The sequence below is a fragment of the Anolis carolinensis genome, chromosome 4 (assembly GCF_035594765.1).
Source record: "Anolis carolinensis isolate JA03-04 chromosome 4, rAnoCar3.1.pri, whole genome shotgun sequence".
Taxonomy (NCBI): Eukaryota; Metazoa; Chordata; class Lepidosauria; order Squamata; family Dactyloidae; genus Anolis; species Anolis carolinensis.
The window spans coordinates 250,543,749-250,557,213 of NC_085844.1; the positions used below are offsets into that span (position 1 = coordinate 250,543,749).

The 13,465-nt window shown below is 41.3% G+C and overlaps 1 protein-coding gene across 2 annotated transcripts in view; it reads left to right on the forward strand.

Annotated features, from left to right (window-relative positions):
* The window catches only part of dnmt3b (DNA methyltransferase 3 beta), a 69,486-nt gene that overhangs the window by 15,729 nt on the left and 40,292 nt on the right, over positions 1-13,465 (forward strand). The window contains exons 2-3 of one of the 2 annotated variants that reach the window (XM_062977592.1): positions 3,867-4,008; positions 7,256-7,338. In XM_062977592.1, coding sequence (XP_062833662.1) covers positions 3,873-4,008; positions 7,256-7,338 — 219 coding nt within the window. In that variant the 5' untranslated portion in view covers positions 3,867-3,872. 2 annotated transcript variants of the gene reach the window in all.

A 13,465-nucleotide genomic window follows, 5' to 3' on the forward strand; every position in this document is an offset into this window, starting at 1 on the left:
CTATTGATCTACTCACATTTGCATGTTTTCGAACTGCTAGGTTGGCAGGAGCTGGGGCTAACAGCAGGAGCTCACCCCACTCCCCGGATTTGAACCATTGACCTTTTAGTCAGCAAGTTCATAAGCTCAGTGGTTTAATCTGCTGTGCCACCAGGAGCTCCATGCATCTGCACAGTAGAATTAATGCATTTTGACAACACTTAACTTCTTGCTCCATACTATGGGGTCATAGGAGTTGCAACTGCCATTTTGCAAATCAAATGAACAAATGTTTAGTTTTTGTGTGCATTGGGTCTGCAAGAGGCATTGATATTTATATGTTTTAAAACCTTAAAAATAATATTACTGGTATTTTAAAGAAAATATTTGGAAAACAACAGTTTTAATTAATTTTTGTTTGCACCCTGAGCTGTGAGGAGAGGTGGATAACTAATAATAATAATTATTATAGTTGTGCCTCTGTTTGTAGTCTGTCTGTGCGATTTTCTTACAGCAGCTGAGGATATGATCAATGGTTTCGTTGGTTTCCTTGCACAGTCTGCATTTTGGGTCATCAGCTGATTTTTCGATCTTGGCCTGAATTGCCTTTGTTCTGATGTCTTGCTCCTGGGCTGCAAGGATCAGGCCTTCTGTCTCCTTCTTAAGGGTCCCATTCGTGAGCCAGAGCCAGGTCTTCTCCTTGTCAGCTTTTCCTTCAATTTTGTCAAGGAACTTTCCATGCAATGTTTTGTTGTGCCAGCTGTCAGCTCTAGTTTGTAGTGTGGTTTTCTTGTACTGATTCTTTGTCTGCTGTGCTTTGAGGAGTTTCTGATTTTTGACTTCAATCAAAGCAGGTTCTTCACTTTGCTTGACATATTCTGCCAGGGCATGTTCTTCTTCTTTGACTGCTTGTTTTACTTGTAAGAGTCCTCTGCCCCCTGATCTTCTAGGCAGATATAGTCGGTCAACATCACTGCTAGGGTGCAGTGAATGATGAATGGTCATGAGTTTTCTTGTTTTTCTGTCCAAATTGTCCTAGACACTTGGGAAGTGTTCGATTTGTGATTTTGTGATACTAAATCCAGCATATCTATCTTGTTTGCTGTGTCATACAATGTTGTTTTGTCAATAATAATAATGATAATAATAATAATAATTCCACACCCCTCCCCAGATTCGAACCACCGACCTTCTGGACAGCAAGTTCAGCCGCTCAGTGATTTAGCCCGCTGTGCTATCGGAGGCTCTCAAAAATTGAGTTACATACTATTATTTCTACAAACCTAATTTAGGAATGACTGTCATTGCCATAACCACTCTCATTCAAGCATGGGATTAACTCTCTGAAATGGGAGAAACATTGGTGAAAAAGGGTCCTGGAGTTCCATGCAAAATTTCCCTAGGATCCGTTGCAAGTTGCCAAAAATCTTTTTGGGGAGACCAAATGTTGCATGGGAAGAAACAAAGCAGGTTGGAAATGCCTTGCTGTTGTCATTTGTATTGAAAGAATGGAGTAGTTTAGGAGATGGAGAAAAGTTACTAACCTTGCCGCCGGAAGGCTTCAGAGCAATAGAGCTGGATGCTTTCTCCATTTATCTGTATGTATTGAAAGAATGGAGTAGTTTAGGAGATGGAGAAAAGTTACTAACCCTGCCGCCGGAAGGCTTCAGAGCAATAGAGCTGGATGCTTTCTCCATTTATCTGTATGTATTGAAAGAATGGAGTAGTTTAGGAGATGGAGAAAAGTTACTAACCTTGCCGCCGGAAGGCTTCAGAGCAATAGAGCTGGATGCTTTCTCCATTTATCTGTATGTATTGAAAGAATGGAGTAGTTTAGGAGATGGAGAAAAGTTACTAACCCTGCCGCCGGAAGGCTTCAGAGCAATAGAGCTGGATGCTTTCTCCATTTATCTGTATGTATTGAAAGAATGGAGTAGTTTAGGAGATGGAGAAAAGTTACTAACCTTGCCGCCGGAAGGCTTCAGAGCAATAGAGCTGGATGCTTTCTCCATTTATCTGTATGTATTGAAAGAATGGAGTAGTTTAGGAGATGGAGAAAAGTTACTAACCTTGCCGCCGGAAGGCTTCAGAGCAATAGAGCTGGATGCTTTCTCCGTTTATCTGTATGTATTGAAAGAATGGAGTAGTTTAGGAGATGGAGAAAAGTTACTGACCTTGCCGCTGGAAGGCTTCAGAGCAATAGAGCTGGATGCTTTCTCCATTTATCTGTATGTATTTAAAGAATGGAGAAGTTTAGGAGACGGAGAAAAGTTACTAACCCTGCCGCCGGAAGGCTTCAGAGCAATAGAGCTGGATGCTTTCTCCGTTTATCTGTATGTATTTAAAGAATGGAGAAGTTTAGGAGACGGAGAAAAGTTACTAACCCTGCCGCCGGAAGGCTTCAGAGCAATAGAGCTGGATGCTTTCTCCGTTTATCTGTATGTATTTAAAGAATGGAGAAGTTTAGGAGACGGAGAAAAGTTACTAACCCTGCCGCCGGAAGGCTTCAGAGCAATAGAGCTGGATGCTTTCTCCATTTATCTGTATGTATTGAAAGAATGGAGTAGTTTAGGAGATGGAGAAAAGTTACTAACCCTGCCGCCGGAAGGCTTCAGAGCAATAGAGCTGGATGCTTTCTCCATTTATCTGTATGTATTTAAAGAACGGAGTAGTTTAGGAGATGGAGAAAAGTTACTAACCTTGCCGCCGGAAGGCTTCAGAGCAATAGAGCTGGATGCTTTCTCCATTTATCTGTATGTATTGAAAGAACGGAGTAGTTTAGGAGATGGAGAAAAGTTACTAACCTTGCCGCCGGAAGGCTTCAGAGCAATAGAGCTGGATGCTTTCTCCATTTATCTGTATGTATTGAAAGAATGGAGTAGTTTAGGAGATGGAGAAAAGTTACTAACCTTGCCGCCGGAAGGCTTCAGAGCAATAGAGCTGGATGCTTTCTCCATTTATCTGTATGTATTGAAAGAATGGAGTAGTTTAGGAGATGGAGAAAAGTTACTAACCTTGCCGCCGGAAGGCTTCAGAGCAATAGAGCTGGATGCTTTCTCCATTTATCTGTATGTATTGAAAGAATGGAGTAGTTTAGGAGATGGAGAAAAGTTACTAACCCTGCCGCCGGAAGGCTTCAGAGCAATAGAGCTGGATGCTTTCTCCATTTATCTGTATGTATTGAAAGAATGGAGTAGTTTAGGAGATGGAGAAAAGTTACTAACCCTGCCGCCGGAAGGCTTCAGAGCAATAGAGCTGGATGCTTTCTCCATTTATCTGTATGTATTTAAAGAATGGAGTAGTTTAGGAGATGGAGAAAAGTTACTAACCTTGCCGTCGGAAGGCTTCAGAGCAAGAGAGCTGGATGCTTTCTCCGTTTGAAGCTCTTTCTTCTCAAGAGGGCAAACACACCTGTTTATTCTCTTTATTCTTTGAACTTAGCATCTGGGCTTTGCATGCACCTGTCTCCATTCTGGCCTCAAAGCCACAGGTTTTTGACGGGCGGGATATGACAAACTTGGCATTGGAAAAGGAAGAAAGGCCTGGGAAAGTGCACAATGTTTTGTCGGAGGACAGGTGTGCTCACCTTTTCATGAACCAGACATCAAGCGATGCTTTGCGGGGATGAAAGGGGCATTCCCAGACGGTTCTGAAGGGAAACTTTTTGGATGCATTTTTCTAGAGCCTTTTTGGCACCAGCCATGGGCAAACTTGGACCTTGCAGGTGTTTTGGACTTCAACTCCCTTAAGCGGCGGATGGGGAAAAGGAAAGGGCCTGAGGCTGTTAGGAATGATGGGAGTTGAAGTCCAAAACACCTGCAAGGTCCAAGTTTGCCCATGCTTGATCTACACTATAGAATGAATGCAATTTGACCTCTCTCTTGCAGATCAACATGAAAAAAGAAAAGCGAGTGTGCTGGGCAATGGACAGCGAGGAGACGGTGGTCTTGGTCAACGGAAACTGCGGGGATCCGTCAGAGGACAAAGCCAATGCTGCTTTGGATGTCAAAGGGAAGAGGAAGAAACCAGGTACCTCTTCTTCAGAGGAGCTGAAGAGTCATTTCATCACTTTTTTAAAAATATAGGCATTCCCCAAATTATACACATCTGACAAGTGACTCCTAGTTAAGATCGGGGCTGAGACAACAAAATATAAATCTATCCTTTGGAAGGGAAATCCACTCTTGAAAGTGTTATGTTACAGTAGAATCTCACTTAGCCAACACTCGCTTATCCAATGTTCTGGATTATCCAACACATTTTTGTAGTCAGTGTTTTCAATACATCGTGATATTTTGGTGCTAAATTCGTAAATGCAGTAATTACTACATAGCATTACTGCGTATTGAACTACTTTTTCAGTCAAATTTGTTGTATAACATGATGTTTTGGTGCTTAATTTGTAAAATCATAACCTAATTTGATGTTTAATAGGCTTTTCCTTAATGCCTCCTTATTATCCAACATATTCGCTTATCCAACATTCTGCCAGCCCATTTATGTTGGATAAGTGAGACTCTACTGTATTATCATGGGGGAAAGCCTTGCGGGGTGAGAGAGAGAAAAATATAAATATAGTAAATATAAATTAATTTATATTTATACACATAATATTTAAATACAGGAGAGTCGCTTATCCAGCGTAAACTGGCTGGCAGAACGTTGGATAAGCGAATATCTTGGATAATAAGGAGGGATTAAGGAAAAGCCTATTAAACATCAAATTAGGTTATGATTTTACAAATTAAGCACCAAAACATCATGTTATACAACAAATTTGACAGAAAAAGTAGTTCAATACGCAGTAATGCTATGTAGTAATTACTGTATTTACAAATTTAACACCAAAATATCACTATGTATTGAAAACATTGACTACAAAAATGCATTGGATAATCCAGAATGTTGGATAAGCGAGTGTTGGATAAGTGAGACTCTACTGTAAAGGTAAAGGTTTCCCCTGACGTATCTGACTCTGGGTTGATGCTCATTTCCATTTCTAAGCTGAAGAGTCGGCATTGTCCATAGACACCTCCAAGGACATGTGGCTGGCATGACTGCATGGAGTGCTATTACCTCCCCCCCGAGCAGTACCTATTGATCTACTCACATTTGCATGTTTTTGAACTGCTAGGTTGGCAGAAGTTGGGGCTAACAGCGGGCGCTCACTCTGCTTCCCAGATTCGAATCTGTGACCTTTCGGTCTGGAAGTTCAGCAGCTCAGCGCTTTAACACACTGCGCTATAATAAAAGTGAAAAATGCGCATATGTGTATGCGTCGGAGGTGTCCACTTGCACAGACTCCCACTTCCACAAAGAGCTATAACTTTTACCACGTAGGACATACCGATGGCCTTCCCTCCAGTGACATTGCAGGTTATTGTGAGTGCCACATCCCAGGGTTCCTTTCTCTCTCCATTGGTGTGGAATTTGCATGATCCCACCCACTTCCTCTGGGAGTTGTAGTTCATCCTTATCCAGAGAGCACTGAACCCAGCTGGACCAAACTTGGCACACAGACCCAACATGGCCAGCTGTGCATACAGACTGGGTTTGGGAAGGATTGACCCATGATTCTGGGAATTGTAGTTACAGTACAGTCTCACTTATCCAACTCTCGCTTATCCAATGTTTTGGATTATCCAACACAGTTTGCCTCCCACCCCGATCCACAGCTGTCTCTCTAGGCAGGAAGGATTGAACTTTTTATTGATTTAATTTCCGACAATGTTGTTACTGTAAGTTCATTTTATGCAATTCTATCTTTATCTGAGGTCAATTTGTCAGTAGCCAATGTTTTTTTACTCAATGTTTTCAATATACAGTAGAGTCTCGCTTATCCAATGTAAACAGGCTGGCAGAATGTTGGATAAGTGAATATGTTGGATAATAAGGAGAGATGAAGGAAAAGCCTATTAAACATCAAATTAGGTTATGATTTTACAAATTAAGCACCAAAACATTGTGTTATACAACAAATTTGGCAGAAAAAGTAGTTCAATACGCAGTAACACTGTGTAGTAATTACTGTATTTACGAATTTAGCACCAAAATATCACGATGTTTTGAAAACATTGACTGCAAAAATGCATTGGATAATCCAGAACGTTGGATAAGTGAGACTCTACTGTATTTTGGTGCTAAATTCGTAAATATAGTAATTACTACATAGCATTACTGCGTATTGAACTACTTTTTCTGTCAAATTTGTAGTTAAACATGATGTTTTATTTGTAAAGTCATAACCTAATTTGATGTGTAATAGGCTTTTCCTTAATTCCTCCTTATTATCCAACATTTTCGCTTAGCCAACGTTCTGCCGGCCTGTTTATGTTGGATAAGTGAGACTCTTATGTATTTTCAAATGGGAGCATTCATAAAAAAATGAAACCAAAGACTGGCCTTTTCTAATAAATAGTGTTACTAATTAACTAAATGATGTTACGTAACACCCCAAAGTAATGCCTTTTTCAAATAACCCAGGCACCGCTGGGTACTCAAGCTAGTAAATAAATAAAAGGGGTCTCCACTGAAGCCTTATCTCCAATCCTTGTTTCCACAATTTATTTATTTACAGTATTTATATTCTGCCCTTCTCACCCCGAGGGGGACTCATGCCGGATTACAACATACACATATACATGGCAAACATTCAATGCCATTAGACATACAACATATAGACAGACACAGAGGCAATTTAACATTTTCCAGCTTCTGGCTTCATGAGAGTATGATCGATTCCGGCCAATGGGGGAGCTGCTGCTTCACCGTCCACTTGTGACACCGAGTCCTTGATGGTATTACTTCCTCATTCCTTCCACATGCTGTTGGCAATGTTATGGTGTTGTAAATTTGTTAAATTAGCTTCCCCGCATAAAGCGGTACCTAAATTTCCTACTTGACAGATGCAACTGTCAAAATGTGACTACAAAAATAAAAAAATCAATTAAGACATTAGACATAAAAATATTACAAGGTGGTAAAACTATGCAAGCTTTGGAGGGTAGAATCCATGGATGCAAAGGGCTGACTTTAAAAGGATGTTTGGCTAAAAACATACAGTAGAATAAATGCAATTTGACTTTAACTCCATGGCTCAATTGTAGTTTCCAATATCTTGGAAAACTGCAGATCCCAGGGTTGCATGGCACTGAGCCGTGGAAGTTAAAGTGGTGTCAGACTGTATTAATTCTCCAGTATAGATGCACCCAAATCATGAAGGGAAGAGAAGTAACCAGAAGACCTTTTTTTGATTGTTTCTCATCTTTTTGTGCAGATTCCAGCGATGCAGAGCAACTGTCTTCTAAGACAGAGGAAAAGACGGACGAGATTCCAGGATCCCCAAAGAAATGGCAGGAGGTGAGATCTTTGTGCAGTTGTGCCTTCTCGTTTCTTCCTTCCCGAAATGCAGGTGCGGACACATTCTGTATGGAATCAAAACGGTACTAGCTGTGCCACATGTGAGGTTGCTTTTAGGGTGTCCCTTCTCCAGAATGGTGCATTTCCATCCTTTCCAAGGGTTCATTTGATGCAGAATATCATATGATTGTTGTGAAGAGCCGGCGTTGTCCATAAACACCTCCACAGTCATGTGGCCAGCATGACTGCATGGAGTGCCATTACCTTCCTGCCAGAGCGATATCTATTGATCTACTCACATTTACATGTTTTCGAACTGCTAGGTTGGCAGAAGCTGGAGCTAACAGTGGGGACTCACTCCGCTCCCCGGATTCGAACCCTGTGACTTTTCGGTTCGCAAGTTCAGCAGCTCAGTGGTTTAACCCACTGCACCACTGGGGTCACCATAATAATAATAATTAATAAAGAAAAAATAAAGCTTTATTTATAATCTATATATATAAAAGAGTGATGGCATCAGGGCAGCGGACAAAACAACAAAACTACAGGCCCCCCAACCTCGAAATTTGACAACACAACCCATCATTCCCAGCTCTAGATTGATACAACAAAAAGAAAAGAAAAATAAAGTCCGAATTACAGGGAGAGGTATAATAGTTTTTATCCAATTGCTGCCAGTTTGAAGGCTAAACTCCGCCCACTTGGTCTCCTAGCAACCTCCTCAGCCCAGGGGACAGGCACAGTTAGGCCTCACTTAGGCCTCTTCCACAGATTATCGGATTTGAACTGGATTATATGGCAGTGTAGACTCAAGGCCCTTCCACACAGCTATATGACCCATTTAGAATCTTATATTATCTGCTTTGAACTGGATTATCTTGACTCCACACTGCCATATAATCCACCTCAGTGTGCATACTAAACATAAAGACAACCATACAACAGACATTCAATACCACCACTAACTCAACAATTTCTCACCAACACCACCAGACAATGCCACAGCAACACGTGGCCGGGCACAGCTAGTTTATTTATATTTATGTCCTTTACAGGACTCAGGGTGGTTTCCAACAAGGCAAAACATTCAGTTGGCCAAATCGAGACCATACAACAAAATCAAACCTCATGTAATTAAAAACATACAATCCATCTAAACACAACCACAAACATTAAAATCTAGTTTCAGCCTGCTCCATCAGACGGGTTTAAAATACCAATGGCCAGAGCTTCAGAGTAGACCTGTTGCATCTTTGAAGGGCTATGCAAAGGTTAATGTGACAGAGCATCATAGGGCTGGGGAAGTGGATCAAGAGTAGGGTTGTAGAAGCCCTTTCTATTGCTTTTAACCTCTTTAAGCCTTAGCTCATTCCTTCGCTTTTTGACTTTTCTAGCTTTCTCTCTACACGTGCTTGCTGCTGGGTTGAGTTCCTCTTTGGTGATTTTGACCCCTTTTCTATTTCTTCTGCATGTTCGTTTACATCTCTGGGAAAATCTCTTTCTCTTTATGGTCTTTTGTTGTAAATGAAGGGTCCATGCTCAGCCTTGTGCTCAACAAATGGACATGGCGTTTTTGGGTCAGATACCTTAGCAGTAAATACACAGGGTTGCTGTGAGTTTTTCAGGCTGTGTGGCCATCTTCCAGCAGCATTCTTTCCTAATGTTACCTGCATCTGTGGCAAGCATTTTCAGAGGTCTGCTGGCAGTGAAGCAAGTGGAGTGCGTATATAAATGTGGAATAATGTCCAGGGTAGGAGGAAGAACCCTTGTCTGTTTAAAGCAAGTGTGAATGTTTCAATTAGCAAGCTTGAATATCACTGAGTAGCTATGAAGCTGCATTGTCAATCAGTGAGCATGTTTGCATTGAGGTAGTCTGGCCTTTGTTGTCTGGAGGCATCCGCTGTTTGGGAGGTGTTAACTGGCACTTGATTGTTTCTTGTCTGGAATTCCCTGGAATTCTGAGTGGTGTTCTTTATTTACTGTCTTGATTCTGGCATTTTTTAAATCCAACAACAAACTTTATTTATATACCGCTCTTATCTCCCATGGGGACTCAGAGCGGTTTACGCATAGTAAAACATTCAATACACCTACATCATACAAGATATAACAAACCAATATAACAGCTAATAACTCAAACATTAATTAAAATTCCAACATTTAAAAAAATGTAGAAACATTAATAACAGTAACTGCAAATTGCTCCATTGGGTGATTCTACAACCAATGGGTATAATATCTAGATCAGACAAGATGGCAGTATGGGCCAGAGGACGACTCACGTAGTAAAGGGCCCGGGCTGTGGCGCAGGCTGGAGAGCAAGCCAGCTGCAACCAGCTGCAATGAATCACTCTGACCGGGAGGTCATGAGTTCGAGGCCCGCTCAGAGCCTATGTTTGTCTTGTCTTTGTTCTATGTTAAAAGGCATTGAATGTTTGCCTATATGTGTAATGTGATCCGCCCTGAGTCCCCTTCGGGGTGAGAAGGACGGAATATAAATGCTGTAAATAAATAAATAAAATAAAGATAAACATAAAGCCAGCGGTGAAGTGTGACTAATAGCAAGGAACCTAGGCCAGGATTACACCACTTCAACCTACTATCAGGTAAAACTAATAAAAACAAACCCCATAACAGAATCAAAAGGAGCAGGTAAAGTGCAGAACAGGAGTCATGTAGTGACCAGGGTGGCATCTATAGAGTTGCAGAATAATCACTTCCAAAAGCCAATTTGGACCCAAAGCTACCATTTAATGGCCAAAGTGGTATCTAGGGCTTCAGATTAATCATTTCCAAAAACCTGTTGAAACCACCAACCAAGTTTTCAGGTCCCTACGAAAAGATTTTATTGAAGAGGCTAGTCTTATCTCTTTGGGGAGGGCGTTCCAAAGGTGGGAGGCCACCACCGAAAAGGCCCTCTGTCTCGTCCCCACCAGATGTACTTGTGACCTGAACCAGATTTGGTTCATTTCCATGCCTTCCTCCTTTTTGTTGAAATTGTCCACATGCTTGTTGATTTCAATGACTTCTTTGTGTAGTCTGACATAATGGTTGTTACAGTGGTCCAGCATTTCTGTTTTCTCAAACAATATTCTGTGTCCATTTTGGTTCGTCAAGTCTTCTGTTTGTGATGTCTCATGGGCCTTGTAGTCCCGTTCCTAGTGCTATTGTGGCAGATGAGGAGGAAAATTTGGGATTTCCACCGGTTCAGCTTGAATCGGAGCCTCTCCACCTGGAGGATGTTTGTCCTCAGGAAGTTAACCAAACAAGCCTTGGGCAGAATTCTCCCCCGTTTTCCTGAAAGGACAATTATAATAGAGATAGAGGAGCCAGGGAGGCTAATCGCCGGAGCCTCAGAATCGCTGCCAGACAATTAGCTGATTAAGTCTGCTTCCCTTGGGAAATTCTAAGGAGTCATGCATCTGGACACAGTTTGGGTTTCACTTCTTGTTCTCCAGGGAAAGTGTTCTATTGGCGGGAAAACAAGATCCTATATAGGGGTTTTGCCGCAAGGGGAACCTTGCGGAGTCAATTTGTTCAGCTTGAGGAGAGAGATCGTGTGTGGACTACGTACCCCAGTTCCCTGTTTCCTGGATCGAATTTTCAGCCTTGTCTTGTTTCACGGATCAAGTTTCCAGCCTAGCCTTGTTTCACGGACTTCTCTGGACTCAATTCATGTTTCATGTTTGCCTTGTTTCAAGTTTTGATTTAGCCAAGAATCAAGTCTATTTTCCAGCCTTGTTGTCAAGCTACTTTGGATTTTAAGGACCCTGTCATTTCCCCACACTATTGCTTGGCAAAGTGTGTGTTTCGGTCAAGTGGATTAAAACTTTGAACTCTAATATCTTATATTGGACAATACATTTCTGGACTATATTTGGCCTTTCCTGAAAGGTCTGCTTCTGAACTATATTCTTCACTTGTTTTTATTGACTTTATATATTTCTATAATAAAGATATTAGATAGATTCTGGTCTCTGCGCATGGTTATTGGAGCTCTGCAGCCTGGGTCCTGACACTGTTGTAGTTGAAATCTCTGGTTGAAATCTCCAGCCACAGATGCAGGCGAAATGTTAGGTCAGAATGCTGCTGAAACATAACCATCCAGCCCAAAACTCTCACATCAACCCAGTGGTTTTCATCATGAAAGCCTTTGACAATACAATGAACTCTCAGCTTCTTCTGAAAGCCAGGGAGGCTTTCCAGGTCCTTGTGTTTCCAGGGAGGTGCAGCGTGTCCAGACAGGAACCCTGGCAGGTGATGTGTTTGGGTCCTGCACATCATCATCCCCATGGCAGGAGCCAGACACAAAGGGGCCTCTTTCTCTTTCTTTCCCTTCTTTTGTTCATCCCTTTGTTTTGTGCTCAAAGGAAGGGGACTGGAATGCAGGAGGGAGGATCGGATTCACATGCCAGGAAATGAGATTAGGAAGAATTTCTTCAGAACTAGATCTGTTCAACAGCGGAATATGCCACCTTGAGTCCCTTCGGGGAGATAGGGCGGGATATAAAAATAAAGTTATTATTATTAGCACAATGACATTGTATTATTATTATTATTATTACTAGCTGTGCCCGGCCACACGTTGCTGTGGCAAAGTGGTGGTGGTATTGGTTAAAAATTGTTGCGTAATTTTTATTTGACGTTATTTGCATTTTTAATTAATTTTATTGTAAGTTATATTTTTATTTATTATATTTTATTATTTTCTTGTATTATTTTTAGTTATTTTCTGTTATTATAGTATTTTATTGTATCAATTTTTTAGTGTTTTTTATTATTTTTTATTGGGTTGCTAGGAGACCAAGTTGGAGGAGCTTAGCCTTCTAACTGGCAGCAATTGGATAAAAGCAATTATTCCTCTCTCTAATTAGGACTTTATTTTTCTTTTCTTTTTGTTGTATCAACCTAGAGGCGTGGATGATGGGTTGTGTTGTCAAATTTCGAGGTTGGGGGGGCCTGTAGTTTGTTGTTTTGTGGGTCGCCGTGATGCCATCACTCTTTTATATATATAGATTATTATTATTATTATTATTATTATTATTATTATTATTATTATTATTTTATTGCATGACACAGCAAACAAGATAGATATGCTGGATTTCATATCACAAAATCACAAGTCAAACACTTCCCAAGTGTCTAGGACTGTGTGATGTATTTTCGGATGATGCGCGCAGATCCCAGCAGGGTGGCCTTTTGCAGTTGGCAGATGGTGATTTTGTCAATGTCTATTGTTTCCAAATGCCGGCTAAGATCTTTTGGCACGGCACCTAATGTGCCGATCACCACCGGGACCACCTGCACTGGTTTCTGCCAGAGTCTTTGAAGTTCAATCTTGAGGTCCTGATAGCGGCTGAGTTTTTCCTGTTGTTTTTCCTCAATGCGACTGTCACCTGGGATGGCAACATCAATGATCCAAACCTTGTTCTTTTCCACAACTGTGATGTCTGGTGTGTTGTTCCAGAACTTTGTCAGTCTGGATTCGGAAGTCCCACAGTATCTTTGTGTTTTCATTTTCCATGACCTTTGCAGGTTTGTGATCCCACCAGTTCTTTACTGCTGAGAGGTGGTACTTGAGGCATAAGTTCCAATGAATCATTTGGGCCACATGGTTGTGCCTCTGTTTGTAGTCTGTCTGTGCGATTTTCTTACAGCAGCTGAGGATATGATCAATGGTTTCGTCGGTTTCCTTGCACAGTCTGCATTTTGGGTCATCAGCTGATTTTTCGATCTTGGCCTTAATGGCCTTTGTTCTGATGTCTTGCTCCTGGGCTGCAAGGATCAGGCCTTCTGTCTCCTTCTTCAGGGTCCCATTCGTGAGCCATAACCAGGTCTTCTCCTTATCAGCATTTCCTTCAATTTTGTCAATGCAAATGCAATTTTCCCATGCAATGTTGTTGTTGTTGTTGTTGTTGTTGTTATTATCATCATCATTATCATTATTATATTATTATTATGCTTCCTGGGATTCCAGTGGAGTCTCCTTCCTTCTCTGGAGGTAATTAAGCAGAGGTTGGATGTCCATCTGTCAAGAGGGCTTAGATTGTATTTTTCTACATGGCGGGGATTTGTTCTCGTTGTGGTCTCTTTCAGTGCTATGATTCTTTACGACATTCCGGCACCA